Source organism: Ceratotherium simum, chromosome 7, assembly GCF_057802395.1.
Source record: "Ceratotherium simum simum isolate JZ-2026a chromosome 7, ASM5780239v1, whole genome shotgun sequence".
NCBI lineage: Eukaryota > Metazoa > Chordata > Mammalia > Perissodactyla > Rhinocerotidae > Ceratotherium > Ceratotherium simum.
The window spans coordinates 68,984,118-68,999,789 of NC_141906.1; the positions used below are offsets into that span (position 1 = coordinate 68,984,118).

General features: G+C 42.2%; 1 protein-coding gene across 7 annotated transcripts in view; it reads left to right on the top strand.

Annotated features, from left to right (window-relative positions):
* KMT2A (lysine methyltransferase 2A) overlaps positions 1-15,672 on the top strand; it is an 82,851-nt gene that overhangs the window by 49,558 nt on the left and 17,621 nt on the right. For all 7 annotated transcript variants that reach the window (XM_087433776.1, XM_087433778.1, XM_087433777.1 and 4 more), the window contains 11 exons: positions 112-218; positions 1,589-1,726; positions 2,769-2,927; positions 3,191-3,308; positions 3,434-3,512; positions 4,573-4,733; positions 4,931-5,116; positions 5,331-9,573; positions 10,243-10,323; positions 11,254-11,318; positions 12,982-13,152. In XM_087433776.1, the coding sequence (XP_087289902.1) occupies positions 112-218; positions 1,589-1,726; positions 2,769-2,927; positions 3,191-3,308; positions 3,434-3,512; positions 4,573-4,733; positions 4,931-5,116; positions 5,331-9,573; positions 10,243-10,323; positions 11,254-11,318; positions 12,982-13,152 (5,508 nt within the window). The remainder of the gene's footprint in view (positions 1-111; positions 219-1,588; positions 1,727-2,768; positions 2,928-3,190; positions 3,309-3,433; positions 3,513-4,572; positions 4,734-4,930; positions 5,117-5,330; positions 9,574-10,242; positions 10,324-11,253; positions 11,319-12,981; positions 13,153-15,672) is intronic.

Consider the following 15,672-nt stretch of genomic DNA (forward strand, 5'->3'; position numbering starts at 1 on the left):
GAAAGTGTTTATTTTATAGGCTATAGGCTATTTAAGCTGAATTGTTTTCTTTTTTCCTGGAAATCAGACATAGTATTGCCAGTTTTAACTGGATGTCTTTTCGGTTCCAAGGTACTGATAGGAGTCGAGAAGATAGTCCAGAACTGAACCCACCCCCAGGCATAGAAGATAATAGACAATGTGCATTATGTTTGACGTATGGTGATGACAGTGCTAATGTAAGTACCTGGGCATACGGGGTCCCATTTAGTAGACGCCCATAATGAACTGTTTGTCCTTTGTGTCTGAACTTGATGACTGGGTACCATTTATTTAATGAATGTTTGTCACATAGTTTGTGGCACTTGGGGTTTTTTTCTATAACTGATTTAGTTGATTTAAAAGATGCTTTGCCTTAAATTAACCTGCTGATGTCTAGTAATTTCTACAGGAAGTTCCTCAAAAAGATTTTATGAAAGTTGCATATTAAATAGCTTGTGTTTAATGTAGTATAGCAGAATGGTTAAGATCCCCAGCTCTGGCAGGCTGCCTGGATTAATTTCTGTGCTTTACTGCCTACTTGTTGACCTTGTCAAGGAGCTTAACCTCTCTGACCCTCAGTTTCATATTTAAAATGAGGATAATAATAATACTTATTTCAGAATGGTTATGAGGATTAAAGGAAATAGTGTATGTAAAGCCTTATTTAGTGCCTAACGCATAGTAAGCTTTTAACAAAAAAGGTTTTTTAATGTAAGCTGAGAGCAAGAACTGCCTTTAAAGATTTTATTTATTTATTTTTTCCCCCCAAAGCCCCAGTGGATAGTTGTATGTCATAGCTGCACATCATTCTAGTTGCTGGATGTGGGACGCAGCCTCAGCATGGCGGGAGAAGCGGTGCGCACCCTGGATCCGAACCCGGACTGCCAGCAGCGGAGTGCGCACACTTAACTGCTAAGCCAGGGGGCCGGCCCAAGAACTGCCTTTAAAATATGGTTTTAAAGAAGCCATTGCACACTTTTATAGATTTACCACATATTGCTTATTTTTTAATTCTCTATGTTTATAAAATATTTCCAGTCTATGGAAAAGGTAATCTAGAAAAGAGAAGTGGAAACAGAGAAACATTGAAAAATGAATTGTGATTTTTTTGTGTACATCCCTAAGTTAAAGAATTATAATTGGGGCTGGCCCTGTGGCTTGGCGGTTGAGTGCACGCGCTACGCTACTGGTGGCCCGGGTTCGGATCCCGGGCGCGCACCGACGCACCGCTTCTCCGGCCACACTGAGGCCGTGTCCCACATACAGCAACTAGAAGGATGTGCAACTACGACATACAACTATCTACTGGGGCTTTGGGGAAAAAAAAAAAAGGAGGAGGATTGGCAATAGATATTAGCTCAGAGCCGGTCTTCCTCGGCAAAAAGAGGAGGATTAGCATGGATGTTAGCTCAGGGCTGATCTTCCTCACAAAAAAAAAAAAAGAGAGAGAGAGAAGAATTATAATTGCTTTATTGAAGTTATCTTCACGAAGGTAAAGCTAATACCAAGGAAAACCTTCTTTGACATTATATTCTTTAAAGAAAAAAGAAATTTCTCCATTTCATAGGACGCTGGCCGTTTGCTATACATTGGCCAAAATGAATGGACACATGTAAATTGCGCTTTGTGGTCAGCAGAAGTGTTTGAAGATGATGATGGATCACTAAAGAATGTGCATATGGCTGTGATCAGGGGCAAGCAGCTGGTAAGAACTTGTGGGTAAATGTTATGGAAAAGATTCCCTCAGTTTCCATGTACTCTTTCTGTGGCTAAATGCTGCCTCAGTGATGTTTTTCATAGTGCCTTCAGAATGGTTAGCCAACAACAAATATTGGTGTATACTGTAGGCAGATTGCTATTCTGACTGAGCCTTGGAGGATGCGTGCAAAAGAAATAGAAAACAAAGTATATCTAGTTTGGGAGATAATTCAAATATGCAAGAAAGGTGTTAATTTATTAAGTGATTCAGACAAAATGATCTCAAAGGTCCCAGTTGAATCAACATTCTGAGGTTTCATGGGATAAACACACATACATACATACATGGAGAAAGGGATGTGGAAAGTGATCAGTAGCAGCTGAGAGTAATCAGAAAAGACCATGAAGGAGTAAAATTTAAAAATTTTAAAAGCTATATTTTGAAGTAGGGGAGAAGATGAAAGATTATCAGAAAGAAACAAAAATATAGCGTATGCAAAGAAACATAAGTAAATTGTGTGAAGAGCACAAATTCTTCCCTGGAGAGGAGCCCAGATTGTGACTGTGACAGACTAAGGTGGTGACATACAGGCTAGCTGAAGGAAATCTTTGAATCATATAAAAAGTTTATCTATTAAGCCTAGTAACTAGAGAAGTTTTATGTTTCTGACTAGTTTAATCTTTTTAGAACTGAGTTCTTTTGGATATAATAGCTTTCTAGCAAGATGATGTTTTTAGCATTGATCTTCAAAGTTTCATCTTCTCTAAGTCAATCGGGCATCTTAGAAAATTAACTATGTTTTGGTCTGAGTTCTAAATCAAACTGTAATATTTAAATTTAATAGTTACGGGGCTCCTTGGACAATGGGAGAGAGAGGATTTGTAGAGAAGGCTTTATGGCTCATATGACTTCTCTATAATTCAGCAGATTACCAATAAACAAAGTGAATTGTAGGAAACCCAGAATGGGGTGATTCTGTAGAAGAGATGGAAAATGGCTTAAAACATCTGAAAGTCTGACTAGGACTCTGTTCTTTTTGGATTGTTAGAGATGTGAATTCTGCCAAAAGCCAGGAGCCACTGTGGGTTGCTGCCTCACATCCTGCACCAGCAATTATCACTTCATGTGTTCCCGAGCCAAGAACTGTGTCTTTCTGGATGATAAAAAAGTGTATTGCCAACGACATCGGGATTTGATCAAAGGCGAGGTGAGAGCTTCAGTTGCATTTTGAATTCTTTAGGAATTCAGGGGAACTAGACTGAAAATAGCAAGATGGTAAACTTTGTTTTACCTTCCCTACTAGGTGTTCCTAGAATCACCTCCTCTTAGGAGAAATACAGAAGTCCTGCCAGTGAAACAGAAGGGTGATTTTGAGATATGCTCTGTACTTTCCCTCTGAGAGAGTCAGTATCATGAGTATAATGTGTAAAGGGACAGCCTATTAACAGCTACCCTGGGTTTCCATTTAAGGTGGTTCCTGAAAATGGATTTGAGGTTTTTAGAAGAGTGTTTGTGGACTTTGAAGGAATCAGCTTGAGAAGGAAGTTTCTCAATGGGTTGGAACCAGAAAACATCCACATGATGATTGGTATGACGTGGGCGTTGGTCTCTGGGGAAGCTGGGTGTGTGTATCATTGGGGCACTTTCTAGTCTACAGTTATAAAATGAGCCTTCTCATTATCTCCTCTAATCAGTTCTTCTCTCCTTGGTCAGGCTCCATGACAATTGACTGCTTAGGAATTCTGAATGATCTCTCTGACTGTGAAGATAAGCTCTTTCCTATTGGATATCAGTAAGTAGCACTGTAAAGAGGAGACAGCAGCCCCCACAATCTGAGCACCCTGAAGCCATGAGCAGGTCGTTACATGTAAGGCCAGACTTGTTAGCTACTTTTAACTGCTACTAAAAATTAACTACTATTTTTTGCTACTTCTTGTAGAGTGGGACTAAAGTATCGTTTTATGTCAGCCAAATCCAGTTATAGAAGGAAAGTATTGTTGGCATAATTTCAGAATCATTTCCAAATAAAACCTAAATAGAAAACACAAGGTCAGTCTCTTAAGATCCACTAACTTCCATTCATCTGGATTCAAAAGTCCAGACTGTTTTCATGGATCAAACACCTCATGCTTCTGTCCTCAATTTTACATTTAATAGGCTCTTCTAAAAATATAAACCCCTACAATAAAATCAGACTCTTCAGTAAGAATATCCAGTTTTTCCTAAATGGAGCAAATTGTTTAAATTTCTAGCAAGCTGACAATATAAATTTAAAATTCCTTTTCTCTCTCTCCCGTTCGGAGTCTCATTTTGCTACGTATACTCCAGTTTATTCTGCATTCCAGTTCGGACGACACAGTGTATACTCCACATTTTAGCTGGCAGCTCTTTGTATAAGCTAGGCTCCATCAGCACCCAGCAGATTGGAAGCAGTTACATTACCCGTGTCTCATGGGGCTTTTCTCCCAAAGGAAACACCTCAGGTTTGCTTTTTCCTCACTTTGTACACATTGTGGGGGCAATAGTCCCTTCCTGAAGGCCAAGTAACTATTTTTTGTAGTAGTTAGTGTTTTTCTTTCTCCGCACTTGAGGATATTTTACTGTTTTTGTCCCTGGCTTACAATATAATAAAAAAGATTTGATGCTATTTTCTGAGAGGCTGGAAAAAACCAAGGACTTCAAAAAGCTTGGAACACCCTAACTGGGGGAATCTGTAATAAGAATCGATGAAATACAGCTAAATTCTCTAAATCAAGGAGACCAGGGAAACTAGGATGAGAAGAGGTTTTGACAAATGTTAGCCTCTGCTTCTGTACTCTCACTTATGGTGATTTTACAAATCTGTTTGCCAGGTGTTCCAGGGTATACTGGAGCACCACAGATGCTCGCAAGCGCTGTGTGTACACATGCAAGATAGTGGAATGCCGTCCTCCGGTTGTAGAGCCAGATATCAACAGCACTGTTGAACATGATGAAAACAGGACCATCGCTCATAGTCCATCATCTTTTGCAGGTTAATCTTTAACCAAGAGGGGACTTGAATTAGATTTGGGGGAGTACTGTAATTGAAGGGTAGGAAAAAAGTCATTTCTTTAGGAGGTCTCATTTGTTTCTATTTTGATATTTACCTAATAGCTGGCTTTTTATTGGTTGATTTGTTTAATATTTTAATTGGACTTTTTTAGTAAGAGTTTTTATTTCCTACCACAGAAATTTCATCTAAAGAAAGTCAGAGCACAGCTGAAATTGTAAGTCCTCCATCACCAGACCGACCTCCTCATTCGCAGACCTCTGGTTCCTGTTTCTATCATGTCATCTCAAAGGTCCCTAGGATTCGAACACCCAGTTATTCTCCAACACAGAGATCCCCTGGCTGTCGGCCATTGCCTTCTGCAGGTAAAGGACTTCGTTGACCTACTTGACCCAAGAAGATCAGCTCAAAGATTAGTTTGTAATTCTTTCAAGTAACTTTATCTTAGTGACTTTTGCTAATTGAACATGTTCATTTTTAGTTACCTTTAAATATAGATAGCCAAGACATTGAAACCAATGACTAACACACATTTGTTCTATCTGTAATAGACTTTATTACTTTTTCTCTCTTGTTTAGGAAGTCCTACCCCAACCACTCATGAAATCGTCACGGTGGGTGATCCTTTACTCTCCTCTGGACTTCGCAGCATTGGCTCCAGGCGTCACAGTACTTCTTCCTTGTCACCCCAGCGGTCTAAACTCCGGATAATGTCTCCAATGAGAACTGGGAGTACTTACTCCAGGAATAGTGTTTCCTCAGTTTCCACCATAGGGACTGTTACAGATCTTGAGTCGAGTACCAAAGCAGTTGATCATGTCTTAGGGCCACTGAATGCAAGTACTAATTTAGGGCAAAACACTCCCACCTCTTCAAATTTGCAAAGGACAGCGGTTACTATGGGCACTAAAACCAGTCACTTGGATGGATCTTCATCTTCAGAAATGAAGCATTCTAGTGCTTCAGACTTGGCATCCAAGAGCTCCTCTTTGAAGGGAGAGAAGACCAAAATGCTGAGTTCCAAAAGTTTAGAGGGATCTGCACATAATGTGGCTTACCCTGGCATTCCTAAACTGGCCACACAGGTTCATAATACCACATCTGGAGAATTAAATGTTAATAAAATCGGCACTTTTGCTGAACTCTCTTCAGTGCCCTTTTCTTCTAAAGAGGCCCTCTCCTTCCCACCGCTCCATTTGAGAGGGCAAAGGACTGATCGAGACCAACATACAGATTCTAACCAATCAGCAAACCCCCCTCCCAATGAAGATACTGAAGTCAAAACCATGAAGCTCTCTGGAGTGAGCAATAGGTCATCCATTACCAATGAACATGTGGGATCTAGTTCCAGAGACAGGAGACAGAAAGGGAAAAAATCTAGTAAAGAAACTTTCAAAGAAAAGCATTCCAGTAAATCTTTTTTGGAACCTGGTCAGGTGACAACTGGTGAGGAAGGAAACCTAAAGCCAGAGTTTGTTGATGAAGTTTTGACTCCTGAGTTTATGGGACAACGACCATGTAATAATGTTTCTTCTGATAAGATTGGGGACAAAGTTCTTTCTATTCCAGGAGTCCCCAAAGCTCCATCCGTGCAAGTAGAAGGATCTGCCAAGGAATTACAGACACCCCGCAAACGCACAGTCAAAGTAACACTGACACCTCTAAAAATGGAAAGTGAGAGTCAGTCCAAGAATACCCTGAAAGAAAGTAGTCCTGTTTCCCCTTTGCAAATAGAGTCAGCATCTCCAACAGAACCAATTTCAGCCTCTGAAAGTCCAGGAGATGGCCCAGTAGCCCAACCAAGCCCCAATAATACCTCATCCCAGGATTCTCAAAGTAACAACTATCAGAATCTTCCAGTACAGGACAGAAACCTAATGCTTCCAGATGGCCCCAAACCTCAGGAGGATGGCTCGTTCAAGAGGAGATATCCCCGTCGCAGTGCCCGGGCACGTTCTAACATGTTCTTTGGGCTAACCCCACTCTATGGAGTAAGATCCTATGGTGAAGAAGACATTCCATTCTACAGCAGCTCAACTGGGAAGAAACGAGGCAAGAGATCAGCTGAAGGACAGGTGGATGGGGCTGATGACTTAAGCACTTCGGATGAAGACGACTTATACTATTACAATTTCACTAGAACAGTGATTTCTTCAGGTGGAGAGGAACGGCTGGCATCCCATAATTTATTTCGGGAGGAGGAACAATGTGATCTTCCAAAAATTTCACAGCTGGATGGTGTTGATGATGGGACAGAGAGCGATACTAGTGTCACAGCCACAACAAGGAAGAGCAGCCAGATTCCAAAAAGAAATGGTAAAGAAAATGGAACAGAGAACTTGAAGATTGATCGACCTGAAGATGCTGGTGAAAAAGAACATGTCATTAAGAGTTCTGTTGGCCACAAAAATGAGCCGAAGATGGATAACTGCCACTCTGTAAGCAGAGTTAAAACACAGGGACAGGATTCCTTGGAAGCGCAGCTCAGCTCATTGGAGTCGAGCCGCAGAGTCCACACAAGCACCCCATCGGACAAGAATTTACTGGACACCTATAATCCTGAGCTCCTGAAATCTGATTCGGATAATAACAACAGTGATGACTGTGGGAATATCCTGCCCTCAGACATTATGGACTTTGTTCTAAAGAATACTCCATCCATGCAGGCTTTGGGTGAGAGCCCAGAGTCCTCTTCATCAGAACTCCTGAATCTTGGTGAAGGCTTGGGTCTTGATAGTAATCGTGAAAAAGACATGGGTCTTTTTGAAGTGTTTTCTCAGCAGTTGCCGACAACAGAACCCGTGGACAGTAGTGTCTCTTCCTCTATCTCAGCAGAGGAGCAGTTCGAGTTGCCCCTAGAGCTGCCATCTGATCTCTCTGTCCTGACCACCCGGAGTCCCACTGTCCCTAGCCAGAATCCCAGTAGACTAGCTGTAATCTCAGACTCAGGAGAAAAAAGAGTAACCATCACAGAAAAATCTGTGGCCTCCTCTGAAGGCGACTCAGCACTGCTGAGTCCAGGAGTAGATCCAACCCCTGAAGGCCACATGACTCCTGATCATTTTATCCAAGGACACATGGATACAGACCACATCTCCAGCCCTCCTTGTGGTTCAGTGGAGCAAGGTCATGGCAACAATCAGGATTTAACTAGAAACAGTAGCACCCCTGGCCTTCAGGTACCTGTTTCCCCTACTGTTCCTATCCAGAACCAGAAATATGTGCCCAATTCTACTGATAGTCCTGGCCCATCTCAGATTTCTAATGCAGCTGTCCAGACCACTCCACCCCACCTGAAACCAGCCACTGAGAAACTCATTGTTGTTAACCAGAACATGCAGCCACTTTATGTTCTCCAAACTCTTCCAAATGGAGTGACCCAAAAAATCCAATTGACCTCTTCTGTTAGTTCTACACCCAATGTGATGGAGACAAATACTTCAGTATTGGGGCCCATGGGAAGTGGTCTCACCCTCACCACAGGACTAAATCCAAGCTTGCCAACTTCTCAATCTTTGTTCCCTCCTGCTAGCAAAGGATTGCTCCCCATGCCTCATCACCAGCACTTACATTCCTTCCCTGCAGCTACTCAGAGTAGTTTCCCACCTAACATCAGCAGTCCTCCTTCAGGCCTACTTATTGGGGTTCAGCCTCCTCCAGATCCCCAACTTTTGGTTTCAGAGGCCAGCCAGAGGACAGACCTCAGTACCACAGTAGCCACTCCATCCTCTGGACTCAAGAAAAGACCCATATCTCGTCTACAGACCCGAAAGAATAAAAAACTTGCTCCCTCTAGTACCCCTTCAAACATTGCCCCTTCCGATGTGGTTTCTAATATGACGTTGATTAACTTCACACCCTCCCAGCTTCCAAATCATCCCAATCTGTTAGATCTGGGGTCACTTAATACTTCATCTCACCGAACTGTCCCCAACATCATAAAAAGGTCTAAATCTGGCATCATGTATTTTGAACAGGCACCCCTGTTACCACAGAGTGTGGGAGGAACTGCTGCCACAGCGGCGGGCACATCAACAATAAGCCAGGATACTAGCCACCTCACATCAGGGCCTGTGTCTGGCTTGGCATCTGGTTCCTCTGTCTTGAATGTTGTATCCATGCCAACTACAACCGCCCCTACAAGTAGTGCATCAGTTCCAGGACATGTTGCATTAACCAACCCAAGGTTGCTTGGTACCCCAGATATTGGCTCAATCAGCAATCTTTTAATCAAAGCTAGCCAGCAGAGCCTGGGGATTCAGGAGCAGCCTGTGGCTTTACCACCAAGTTCAGGAATGTTTCCACAGCTGGGGACATCACAGAGCCCCTCTACTGCTGCAATGACAGCAGCATCTAGCATCTGTGTGCTCCCCCCTGCTCAGACCACAGGCATAACAGCTGCTTCACCTTCTGGGGAAGCAGAAGAACACTATCAGCTTCAGCACGTGAACCAGCTCCTTGCCAGCAAAAACGGGATTCTCTCCTCCCAGCGTGATCTTGATTCTGCTCCAGGGACCCAGGGGTCCAACTTTACCCAGACAGTAGATGCTCCTAACAGCATGGGGCTAGAGCAGAATAAGGCTTTATCCTCAGCTATGCAAGCCCACTCAGCCTCTCCTGGGGGCTCTCCATCCTCTGGACAGCAGTCAGCAAGTCCCTCAGTGCCGGGTCCTACTAAACCCAAACCAAAAATCAAACGGATTCAGCTGCCTTTGGACAAAGGGAATGGCAAGAAGCACAAGGTTTCCCATTTGCGGACCAGTTCTGAAGCACACATTCCAGACCAAGAAGCCAACACGACACCCCTGACCTCAGTCACGGGGTAAGAGGTCCACATGTTAGCTGTGCTGGGTCTGTGGGATTTGTGCTCTGGGTCAGAGGCTGTTGAAGTGGTAGTCTTCGGGGGGGGACACTCCTCTGTCCAAGTTGCATCACTCAGGGGTTTCTGGGTTTTGACTTTGATTTTTTTTTTCTCATGGTAGTGATTTATAGAGCACAATGTAGTTCCATCCTTGGGCACTTTATCTCTTGGATAGAACCACATCTCTGATTACTCTTTGCTCTGATTTAAAACAGTGCTGCTGTTTGCTCCTGTTTCTTTTTTGCTGAGGCTTAGGATACTAAGGGATGATTAGTCCTGTCTGGAGGGCAAGCCACCTGTTGTAGATCCTCGTGGCGTCCTTTCCTAAAACATTATCGTTGAAGAATAACATATTTAAAGTGCACAAGTACATTTTTACATATGTATGCACCTGTGTAGCCACCATTCAGATCAAGATATAAAACATTTCTGGTGCTCCAGAAGGCTCCTCCTGCTTAGTCAGTACCCGCTCAAGGTAACCACTCTCTAACCTATATCACCACGGGTTAGTTTTCCCAGCTCATAAATTTTATCAGAGCCTGATAGAGTCATTTCTTTATACCGACCTGCGCATTTGGTACATATTTACTGGTGGTTTTTTTGAAAAGATGATAAATGATTCTGTTCCAGGACTCCGGGAGCAGAGGCTGAGCAGCAGGATGTAGTTAATGTGGAACAGTCATCACAAAAGGAGTGTGGGCAGCCTGCAGGGTAAGTGTAAAAATTAGTACTCTAAGATTAAGCCCTCAATTCTGTCTACCTCATTTAAAGAATAGTTCCTCATGATTTGTATAGATTTTTGTTGTCAAAGTTTTTTTAATGGAAATAATACATGCTTGTAAAAAAAAAGCATACAATTATTAAAATAATGGATAAATGGTTCTGTGTTCATCTTGCCTACCCTCCTCCCAGTCTATCCCCTAGAAGTAACCATTGCTAATAATTTGTTTTAATCCATGCAGACATTTCTATGCATATACAAATACACATGGTGTATATATGAATATGTATATACTTTTTTTTACGTGAAATGAATAATGCTGTACATACTGTTCTGTACTTGGTTTTTTCCATCATTATATTGTATCGTGTACATATTTCTGTGCCATTATATGTAGATGCAGTTCATTTTTTAATGGCTGCCTCCAGTTCTGTGTGGACATACAATAACTTGCTTAACTAGTCCCCTATTGATATGCATTTGGATTATTTCCAAGCTTTATTTAATTGTAGAATGTGAAAATTGGTGGTGGTTTACTGGCTCATGCAGCTTTTGTTTTTACATAAACCAGCTGACTTACTTAAGTAACTCCAGAACTGCTTCTAACAAGCGTCCTTTCATTTTTTTCTAATACTAAGGATGTGAGAATTTCAAGGACACAATCTACAACTCCAAAAGCAGAAACTTAATGTCAATATTCGGGAAAGAATCGCATAAAAGATACTTTTATGTTATGTAGCATACAGTAGTATGGTGGTAGTGTTTATTCTACAGGTTGTACACAAAGCATCCTGTGGTTCATTTCTAGTGGTTGTTTTGTATAGCTGACATAGCCATGTAGCAGACTGTCAGCAGTTTTTGTCTTTGAGTTGAAGAACTAGCTGATGTTACATCTCACATTTACTTGTCTTTTCATTTAGGCAAGTGGCTGTTCTTCCTGAGATTCAGACGACACAAAATCCAGCAAATGAACAAGAAAGTACAGGTATGTGGGTGGGTAACAGGTTAGAATCAGAATTTCAGAGCCAAAAGTACTATAAAAATCACCTACAGTGGCCGGCCCCATGGCCTAGTGGTTAAGTTTGGCACACTTCACTTCAGTGGCCTGGGTTCAGTTCCCGGGCATGGACCTACACCACTCATAGGGGACCATGCTGTGGTGGTGACCCACATACAAAATAGAGGAAGATTGGAACAGATGTTAGCTCAGGGAAAATCTTCCTTAGCACAAAAAAAAAACCTATATTACCTACTTATTTTCTGGATTAAAAAAAAAATCTAAGCTCCAGAGAAGTGAAGTGATTGGCCAGAGTTCTAGACTGAAACTCAGAGCATCTGTCTCTTGGTCTAGGGCTTATCTGCCACATATTCTGTGATCTTTTGTCAACTAAAGGACACAAGACTAAAACCTATAAAGACTCTTCCGCTCTACTTGCTTTAACAGCAGTGTGATTTAAATAGCTAGTGATAACCTGACTTCATCCCTTAGTTGTCACTGAAGAAAACCAAGAATGATGTTTATCAAATAAGATAGGCAGATTTTGGTTATGATACCAGATACATCTCCATAGCACTTTCCATGTGTCCTAATGAATTTGATCAGTAAACAACTGGTCACTTCAAGATTAGACGGTTGTGGATATAAGGCTTTGCCCATTTCCATCGAGGGGACATCCTGAAAGAGAACCAGGTAGAGAAGATGCTTAGGCGTAAGATTTGGGATGTAACCACATTCTGCTGATTTGCTGATTCCTCAAGAGGGTTGATACATCTCTTTATGTAAGAAGGCAGTGAAGGGTGGTGGCTGATGAGCAGACTCTGGAGCCACATGAGTTGAAATCCCAGCTTCAGAACTCATTAGCTGCATGAAATAGAGCTAGCTGCTTAACCTCTCCCTGCCTCAGTGTCCTCACCTTTAACATGTAGAGAATAATAACACCTACCTCACTGGATTGTTGTACGGTTTTTTTGAGTTAATATATAGGAAGTTCCTAGAAGAGTGCCTCATACATAGTGCTTCATGCATATTAACCATTATTATTTTTTAACTTTGACCCTATTGAGGGTGATTACTTATTGAAAAACTATCAAATTGTCATACCAGAAACTCTACCACAGAGATAGCATAACTTCATGTAAAAAAAAATTCTAGGGGCCGGCCCCGTGGCTTAGCGGTTAGGTGCGCGCTGCACTACTGGCGGCCTGGGTTCGGATCCCGGGCGTGCACCAACGCACCGCTTCTCCGGCCATGCTGAGGCCGCGTCCCACATACAGCAACTAGAAGGATGTGCAACTATGACATACAACTATCTACTGGGGCTTTGGGGGGGAAAAAAAGGAGGAGGATTGGCAATAGATGTTAGCTCAGGGCCAGTCTTCCTCAGCAAAAAGAGGAGGATTAGCATGGATGTTAGCTCAGGGCTGATCTTCCTCACAAAAAAAATAAATAAATTCTAGTTTTAGTCACTTTCTAGCTATGACCTAGGGTGAGCTGCTTAACTCTTTGAGCCTCAGTTTTGTTATCTGTCAATGGGAATAATAATATGAACTATGGAATGTCATTAGCTTTAGAGATAATGTATGCAAAGTCCATGCTCAATAAGTGTTTGCTACTGCAACCACGTTGGCCCCTGTTTTCCCTCTCATAGAACCTAAAACAGTGGAAGAAGAAGAAAGTAACTTCAGTTCTCCACTGATGCTTTGGCTTCAGCAAGAACAGAAGCGGAAGGAAAGCATCGCTGAGAAAAAGCCCAAGAAAGGACTCATTTTTGAAATTTCAAGTGATGATGGCTTTCAGATCTGTGCGGAAAGTATTGAAGGTGAGTGGGATTAAAATAGGCTGGCCCGCCATCACAGGCCCTGTTTCAGCTAGATCTGCACTTTATCTGGGGCAGTTTTGTGCTAGGTGTTATGGAAGATCCTTGGACATATTATACATTTAACTTGTCCTTAAGAAGTTAGTGTTACTGGAGAAATAGTCCATAACTTATATGAAAAGTTAATGATACAGGTTGTATTTTTAAGACTGCACACACCTTAGCAGAGCACAGGAGACCTCTGCGTATCTCTCCAGCCTTGTCTTCTACCACTTCCTTGTACACCTTAAATGCCATTCTCTCTCGCTTCTGTGCCTTCACACATTGCTTCCCTGTGCCTGGAATGTTCCTTTTACCCTCATACGTCTGGAGAGCTCTAGTTCATCCTTCAAGGTTCAGCTCGGAAAGTCTTCCCTGACCTGAGGCACATAAGCACTCTCACTCTCTCCTTTCAGCTCCTCTTAGAATCTTAAATGTTTCTCTCTCATAGTTTAAAATTTGTTTTCTAAATGTTTTTTTACTTTTATCTTACTCAACAGTGAACTCCCCATAAGGCCTAGAATTTTATTTTCTTACTCATCTTTGTATCCCAAGCATATAAATGTTTACTAGCTGTTCAAGGACTAGTGAATGTTACCTAGGTAGTAAATACCAGAGGAGCTTGAAGGAAAGAAAGATCGCTATGCGTCAGTTAGGGTTATCAAAACCCATGAAGATTAATAGAATACAAGACTCTGTTAAAGGGGATAATAGAATTTGGGTTAGGCAAAGAGGAATGGGAAAGGCTTTCTAAGAAGGGATATAAGCAAAGTTAGAAAGACAGGATTGCATTTGGTGGGTACAGAGTAGTCAGGTGGGAAGAGGACATTGAAATCCCTATAAAGTAGTAGTGAAAGAGAGAATTGGGAAGGTGGGTTGGGCACAGGTTTGGAGGGCCTTCAGTGCCAAACTATGAGGGCATGGAAAATGTTGAGGAGTGGAATAAAAGCAGAATTTCAAGAAGTTTCATGTGGTAGCTCCATATAAAATAGATCGAATTAGAGACACTAAACGGCAAGAGGTCACTAATGAGAGTGTTGCTACAATGGAGATGTCAGGTAATAAAGCCCATCTTCTGGAGGAAAAGAAGGAAAGGAAAGAAGAGCAGACAGGGCTGGCCCCGTGGCTTAGTGGTTAAGTGCGCGTGCTCCGCTACTGGTGGCCCGGGTTCGGATCCCGGGCGCACGCCGACACACCGCTTGTCCGACCATGCTGAGGCCGAGTCCCACCTACAGCAACTAGAAGGATGTGCAACTATGACATACAACTATCTACTGGGGCTTTTGGGGCGGCGGGGAGGAGCATTGGCAATAGATGTTAGCTCAGAGCCGGTCTTCCTCACACACACACAAAAAAAAGAAGAGCGGACATACTTAATGACTGCTTGGATATGGAGAGTAGAGAGAGAAGAGGCAAAGAGGCTCTGAAGATTGAGGCCTGGGTGACTGAAAAAAAGGTACGTAAGGAGAACAAAAAAATTACTAGTTTGAATGTATGAGTTCCACATAAGACATACTGAATTGTAGAGTGTGGTGCTAAGAAATCCAACAGACAGTAAGAGATCATAGAATCTTAGGTTAGAGCTGGAAGGAACTGTAAAGATTTTCTAATTACATCCCTTAATCTTAAGGAACTGAGAGGTTATGATCTCCCCAGACTCCTGGTTAAATTGTTAATGCTGGTATTGTATTGGTTAGGGATACAGGGAATAGAATTAATACCAAACATTCACGTTTGGGATGCAGACTATCATCAAGAGATATGAAGGCTTTGGTGATTCAGGAGTCATTTTCAGAAGGTCTTACTCTCCTTACTGCTTCTGTATCCTTTTTTTTTTTTTTTTTTTTTATAATTTTATTTATTTATTTTTTTCCCCAAAGCCCCAGTAAATAGTTGTATGTCATAGTTGCACATCCTTCTAGTTGCTGTATGTGGGACGCGGCCTCAGCATGGCCAGAGAAGCGGTGCGTCGGTGCGCGCCCAGGATCCGAACCTGAGCCGCCAGCAGCGGAGCGTGCGTACTTAACCACTAAGCTATGGGGCTGGCTCTGTATCCTTTCTAACAGAAGGAAGCACTGCTGTGTAGTGCACCTTCCCAGCTTCTTTCTATTTTTTTTTTTAAATTTTTTGTTTATTGCAGTAACATTGGTTCATAACATTGTATAAATTTCAGGTGTACATCGTTATACTTCTATTTCTGCATGGATTACATCATGTTCTCATGTTCACCACCCAAATACTAATTACAATCCATCACCACACACATGTGCCTAATTATCCCTTTTGCCCTCCTCCTGCCCCCTTCTCCTCTGGTAACCACCAATCCAATCTCTGTCTCTGTGTGTTTGTTTGTTGTGTTATTATCTACTACTTAATAAGTGAGATCATACGGTATTTGACCTTCTCCCTCTGACTTATTTCACTTTGCATAATACCCTCAATGTCCATCCAAGTTGTCACAAATGGCTAGATTTCATCGTTTCT